The sequence below is a fragment of the Marmota marmota genome, unplaced genomic scaffold (genome assembly GCF_001458135.2).
Source record: "Marmota marmota marmota unplaced genomic scaffold, marMar, whole genome shotgun sequence".
NCBI lineage: Eukaryota > Metazoa > Chordata > Mammalia > Rodentia > Sciuridae > Marmota > Marmota marmota.
This window is the reverse complement of record NW_026000211.1, coordinates 28,044,245-28,051,203: the sequence shown is the minus strand read 5'-3', so window position 1 is coordinate 28,051,203 and position 6,959 is coordinate 28,044,245. Positions and strand designations below refer to the sequence as shown.

Sequence of the window (6,959 nt, the reverse complement as noted above, 5' to 3'; positions counted from 1 at the left end):
AAAAAAAAAAAAAAAAAAAAAAAAAAAAAAAAATATATATATATATATATATATATATTTTCCCTGACTTTGTCTATGGAGTCAACAACATGGAAAGATGGTAGAGAAATCCAACGTGGGTGTTTGCCTTTTTAAATAATTTTTTTTCATGGAAGCCTTACATATATACAAAAATATGCAGGATCATTATTATACAGCTTGATATAAGAACAAAGCTCTGAAATCACCAATTAGGTTTAAAAATATATATATACATAGGGCTGGGAACAGTGGCACAAACCTGTAATACCAGCAACTCAAAAGGCTGACACAGGAAAATCACAAGTTCAAAGCCAGCCACAGCATCTTGGCAAGAACCTGTCCCCAAAACAGTAAAAAGAGCTAGGGTTAAGCTCTCAGTGGTTAAGCACCCCCGGCTTCAATCCCCAGTATCCGGAGGAAACAAAACATTTTAAGCAAGAGTGATTTTTTTTTTTTAAATGAATGCAAAGAACAGAATGGGGAGATGAGAGCAGCAATGAATGGACCAGTTAGATAAGAGAACAGTGGTCCAGGTGAGAGATGCTGCTGCCCTGGTTTTGGAAGGTGAACATGAGACTGAACAACAACAACAAAAAATCATTCTCTTTGACACAACATGAAGTACTAGTATTGGTGACACATTTGGAAGTCACCAAAAGGCAGCTGGACATGCTGACTTGCAGCTTGAGAAATCTTCATGACAGCTACATACTGAAAAATCTTTTGGGGCTGGGGGTATAACTCAGCAGTAGAGTGATTTCTTAGCAAGCACAAAGCCGTGGGTTTGATCCCCAGCTCTGCTAGAAAGAAAAAAAGTTCTATTAAAAAGGTAGGAGGTGAGGGGCTGGGGCTCAGCAGTAGAGGGCTTGCCTAGCACGTGTTCAATCCTCAGCACCACATAAACAAACAAAATAAAGGTTAAAAAAAAAAAAGTAGGAGGTAGGCTAGGGATACAGTTCAATTGGTAGTGTTTACCTCACAAACACAAGGCCCTGGCTTCAATCCCCAGCACCAAACACACAAAAAAAGGTAGGAGGTAAGCATGACACTTAAATCAGGTCATACAACTTTAATGATGATTTGCTTTAAAAAAAAAAATGTACAAGCAATTTTAAAACAAAATATTTTATTGTACATGTTAATTCTCAAATATTTAAAATTAGAATTCAAGGAACTTGATAACTGCTATCCAGAACATCTATGAAATTGCATTACTATCTGTTTTTTATTTGCTGAAAATAAGGGAGGAAAAATCTATTCTGGTTTTCACTAGTAAAGCCCATAAAGATTCTAGAAATGAGATTAAATTTACTGTTAGTCCTAAAAACTAAAAAGAATAATCTACCGGGTTCTTTATCTTTCATTATCCACTGGTAAGATTTTCAGAGGTTTAGAATCTGTTCCAACATAGAAATAAGGCCATATGGTTTGGGTTTTGGTTAAAGAATCACTGAAACTATATAGGAGAGACCTATCATCCCCATTATAAAAGGAAACCTCACCCAATTCAAAATCCAAAACAATGCCTATTTTACTGGGTTTTGGTACTGGCAAAAGCTGGGTTTTCTTGGGACCAAACACAACATAACCACTCTCAATATATCGTCCAATTGCCCAGAAGCCACTTAGGACTGATGGCAGATTCCTCCAGTTCCAAAGAAGATAGTCTTGACAGACACCTACTGTCCACTGAGGTTTGTTTCCCACGTCAACCTCCCAGTAATGTCTACCAGAATTAAACATCTTAGAACCAAGGACAGCAGGGCAGAGATAAAATCTCCTTGAGTTATAACAAACAGTCTGTTTTGTTCTTCCGAACGTCACACTTTTTCTGTCCTCAGAGACAATAAGCTGGGGATATGCTGTGTTGGGGTCTAAACTCACATCTCTATGAAATTGCTTTATGATTCTCTTTAAGCCAGAATACTGTGGAGGAAGACTGAAGCTATAGTTGTTTAATCCGAGTGACGAAAGTTCAGGGTGTTTTAGGTTTCGATACCTCTGGCGTATGCTCTTAACATCCTTTAGTAATGCCAGGTCTGACTGTACACACTTGCCCTTTATTTCCTTCATTAAGCATTTTAATGTGGATATGTGATCTGAAAAAGTTACAAGGTTTTCATTAAGTTTTGATAAAATATCCAACTCTTCATTTTGTATCTGCTTAAGCAGAGCCTCTTGCTCATTCTGTAAACATAGTTTAATTTGCTCAAATTCAGTATTTATTTCTTCTCTCCTATATTCTACCTTCTTTTTCAGCTCAAGAAATTTCCTACCTTGCAGAATTAGCACTTTTTCAACTCGTTCCACATTATTCTTCAATGGCTGGATGCTAGATTCTAGAATACGTCTTTGGAAGGTGGCAGCTTGCTTAATGGGACAAATGTGGTGTCTCTGATGTTCAGCAGAGAAACTGCACTGGGTACACAAAATCTGCAGATCCTTCACACAGAAAAGGGTCATAAATTGATTATGTTTCTCACAGATAGCATTTTCTTCTTGCCTCTTCCTCTTGCTCTTTCTGATCCGGAGTAGTTGAGCAATTTCAATCAAATTACAGAGCTGGGGGTTCCTCCTGAACTTCCTTTCTGGAAACCCAAATCGACAGACAGGGCAGGGAAAGGCATCAGTTAGATCCTTCCAGGAATGATTGAGGCAGTCAAAACAGAAGTTATGCCCACAGCTAATGGTCACTGGGTCTTTCAAGTAATCCAGACAGATGGGACAACTGCACTCCCTTTGGAAGTCTGCCAGGGCGGACACAAACTCCATTGAGCTGCGAGTAAAGCTGGTGCACAAGGTAATACTTCCTTGGGAAACCTGCCTCAGGTCTAAATGTGAAGTATGAAGTAGATAGCCCTCCAAACCCACACACACAGACCAGATGTAGATTTTACTGGCCTGGCATGTTGGTGGATGTCAAAAGTCTTATTTAGATCTCTGCACTTTAGCTCAGAGGATAAGAAGAATTCACAGCTTATCATTAGCCCATCTGCACCCAAGTTTAATGACTTTCTTCAAGAAAGCAGCCACAGACCTAATGGACCAATCATTCCTGTGGGTGAGAAAAGATTTTTAATTTCAAAATGTCCTGGATTTGAAACTATGATACAATAGTTGATTGAGACAAGAATTATCAATAACTGTTACCTTTACAATGTAGAGATCGAAAGAGTGCCACCATAACCAATGATGGGAAAAACTGATGACCTAAAATAAGAAAAACATTACCATCAATAAATAATAAAAAAAAAAAAATTACCTGTATCTAATCATAGGGAAACAATCACAAAAATCCAAATCACAGTGATTCAGTAAGACAATGATATTGGACTGCATAAGTGACAATGATGCCCAAAAAATGAGGCAGGGAGGAGCTGGGGATATAGCTGAGAGGGAGACTGCCTGCAAAGCATGTGCCAGGACCTGGGTTCCATACCCAATAAGGCAAAACAAACAAAAGCCAGGTGTGTGTTGGACTCCACCTATAATCCCAGCCACTTGACAGGCTGAGGCAACAGAATCCCAAATTTGAGGCCAGTCTGAGCAACTCAGTGAGACACTGTCTCAAAATAAAAAAATAAAAATAAAGGTACGGGGAACACCCCTGAGTTCAATCCTCAGTACCAAGAAAAAAGAAGAAAGGGCTAGTACAGCACTCATGACTTCAATCCCCAGTACTGAGAAGGAAAAAAAAATTATTTTTATATATATATATTATGGTAGAAAGTATCAGATACTGGATATATTCATTATTTATTATTTTTTCAGTACTGGGGATCAAACCCAGGGGCACTCTACCACGAGTTACATCCATAGCCCTTTTTATTTTGAGACAGGGTCTTTCTAAGTTGCTGAGGATCTCATTAAATACCTAAGGCTGGCCTTGAACCTGTGATCCTCCTGCCTTAGGCTCCTAAGTAGCTGGAATTACAGGGCACCTGGGCAACTCAGTAAGACTGTCACAAAATAAAATGGTTCAGGGATGAGGTATAATAAGTTCAATCCCCAGTACAGAAAAAAAAAAAGAGGAAAAAAATTCATCAGAGACTGTAGTCCTATATAAAGTGATATCTGCCTGCCACATTAACCTTTACCATAATCCTTTCTTGCTAGAGTGCATCTACAATTAATTTGTATTAAATAAGCCAAGATCACTGCTGTGGATGTGAACTCCTGTCCTGTACCCGTCTTATCCTCACATCACCTCATAGACCTTGTCTCCTCAGGGAAACTGTCTCCACTCACCAATCTGACATTCTCCCACTTTCCTGCCTTCTTTCATTCTCCCTTCTCTCTACTTTCAATCATGGGACTCAAACATAATTCTGAAATTGTTTTGTACATGTATTTGTTTCTCTTTTGGCCTTCACCGGTAAATTGAGATAGATTGGAAGTTTGTAGTGCACCTTATTCCTTGGGAAATGGCAGAAAATTACTTTTAAGAGAGAAAGCCAGGGCTGGGGATGTGGCTCAAGCGGTAGCACCCTCGCCTGGCATGCATGCGGCCCGGGTTCGATCCTCAGCACCACATACAAAGATGTTGTGTCTGCCAAAAAAAATGAAAAATAAATATTGAAATTCTCTCTCTCTCTAAAAAAAAAAAAAAGAGAGAGAGAGAGAGAGAAAGCCAGATTCAGTGGCCTGTAATCCCAGAGGCTCGGAAAGTTGAGACAGGAGGATTTTGGGTTCAAAGCCAGCCTCAGCAATGGCAAGGCACTAAGCAACTCAGTGAGACCCTGCCTCTGAATTTATTGTTATTCAATAAAATTTTGACATTGTGGACAGTCACATCCATGTTTGGCCTATGTTTCAGCAATCTAGCAAGATGTTGTCTTGACAAAAAAAAGGAGGAGGATATGTCTGTCTCGAAATAAAAAACTAAGGTCGCAGCTCGTTGGTAGACTGCCCCTAGATTCAATTTCCAGTACCTACAAAAATTGATCAAAGAAGAGAATTTTAAAAACATCCTGTTAGGGCTGGGGCTGTGCACTTGCCTGCCTGTGAGGCACTGGGTTTGATTCTCAGCACCACATATAAATAAAGGTCTATCAACAACTTAAAAAAAAAAAAAAAAAACAGCCAGGTGTGGTGGTGAATGCCTGTAATATCAGCAGTTAGGAAGGCTAAAGCAGGAGGACTGCAAGTTCAAAGCCAGCCTCAGCAAAAGCGAGGCACTAAGCAACTCAATGAGACCCTGTCTCTAAATAAAATACAAAATAGTGCTGGGATGTGGCTCAGTGGTCAAGTGTCCTTGATTTCAATTCCTGGTACCAAAAAAACCCAAAACACCCTGTCAGCCAGGCATGGTGGTGCATACCTGTAATCCCGGGAACTTGAAAATAAAATTAAACAAAATTTTTAAGAGGGCTGGGATGTAATTCAGTGGCAAAGTGCTTCTGGATTAATTCTCCAGGACCCCTCCCCCCCAAATAAAAATTTTGATTAAATTAAAAAAGCCAGACACAGATGCACACACCTATAATCCCAACAGCTGGGGAGGCTGAGGCAGGAGGATCACAAATTCAAAGCCAGCCTCAGCAATTTACCAAGGCGCTAAGCAATTCAGTGAGACCCTGTCTCTAAATAAGACAAAATAGGGCTGGGGATGTGGCTCAGTGGTGGAGTGTCAAAAGAGAGAGCGAGCTGGGAATGTAGCACCCTGGGTTCAATTCCCAGGACAAAACAAACAGACAAACCAAGATATAATGTGCATCAAAATAAATCCTGGACACCAGCGGGGCATGGTGGTGCACGCCTGTAACTCAGCAGCTTGGAAGGCTGAGGCAGGAAGATCCAGAGGTCTGGGGATTTGGATCAGTGGTTAAGTGCCTCTGGGTTCAATCTCCAGCACAAAAAAAAACACGGACACTATTCTCATTTTCTGGCTCCCTATACCCACCAAACCACAGATCATGGTTTAAGATTCTACATTTGTTTTTGTCAACCTTTAATTGAGAACACTACTGAGTGCGGCGGTTCACGGCCTGAATTCTTCCCTATTTCTGATTCTTGTAACTACATACCTTGGGCCAGTGGGAGCTCGGAGCTCATTAAACATTAGGCTAATAAATTAAACCTGTTGTGAATGCCCTGCTCCCAGGCTTCTACCTTTATTACTTTAGACGATACTTAACATAACTGACCTAAACTTTCTCATCTGTAAAACAACTACACTAACTTCCTACCTAGAAGACCCCTGTGCGGAGTCAAGGATCCGCTAGGGTAGTGCTGGCACTGAAAGGTAACAGATCCTTCCCTAACACCCCAAATAATTCTTTGACGTGGCCACTTCCCAAATTGGTGTTCCTCCAAACCTCTCCTCCAGGCCCTGTTGGGGAACAAATCCCGGGCCTCGCACACAGAGGGCAGGCATTCTACCACTGAGCTCACTTCCAGTCCTTCACCAGTTTTTTAAAGTTTTGCAACAGGTTCTCGCTAAACTCTCCAGGCTGGCCTCCAACTTTGTTCCTCCTGCCTCAGCCTCCAGCACCTGGGATTACAGGCGTGCGCCACCTGGAATCCTGAATTTCCCAAAAGAGGATTCCACAGAACTAGAGGAGACCCAGTCGGGAACAAGCCGCGACCCCAAGGCTTAAACAGTTTGTTAAGCTTCCCGCCAAGTTCTGGGGGCCTTCTTCCTACAGCTCCCCCCCACCCCCACCCGCGCCCCGCCGTTTACCTGGAGCGAGTAATACAGCCGATCCCAGCCGAAGAACCGCAGCCGGCTCTGAACCGACGCAGAAAGGGACCAGAGCACCCCCCGCCTCGGAAGTGCAATTCGTGCGCACAGTGATTGGCTTGTCCCTGGAAGTGGGCGGGCAAAGAACTCGCGCATGCCCAATGAGGCTAATTGGAGTGGAGCCTCCAATTGGAAGAGATCTTTAGGAGGTTTAGGCGTACCTCCTTCAGTGAGGAGGACCAGGTTGGTCTGAACT

General features: G+C 41.8%; 1 protein-coding gene across 1 annotated transcript; it reads right to left on the bottom strand.

The window, feature by feature from the left end:
• Window positions 1-1,075: 1,075 nt before the first annotated feature.
• On the bottom strand, window positions 1,076-6,763 carry LOC107142732 (tripartite motif-containing protein 60-like). Its single transcript, XM_015486249.2, has 3 exons — window positions 6,704-6,763; window positions 3,172-3,231; window positions 1,076-3,076 (listed from the first exon to the last, which is right to left on the bottom strand). The coding sequence occupies exon 3, from the start codon at window positions 2,791-2,793 to the stop codon at window positions 1,375-1,377; it is 1,419 nt and encodes a 472-aa protein (XP_015341735.1). The 5' UTR covers window positions 2,794-3,076; window positions 3,172-3,231; window positions 6,704-6,763; the 3' UTR covers window positions 1,076-1,374.
• Between the last annotated feature and the right edge of the window lie 196 nt (window positions 6,764-6,959).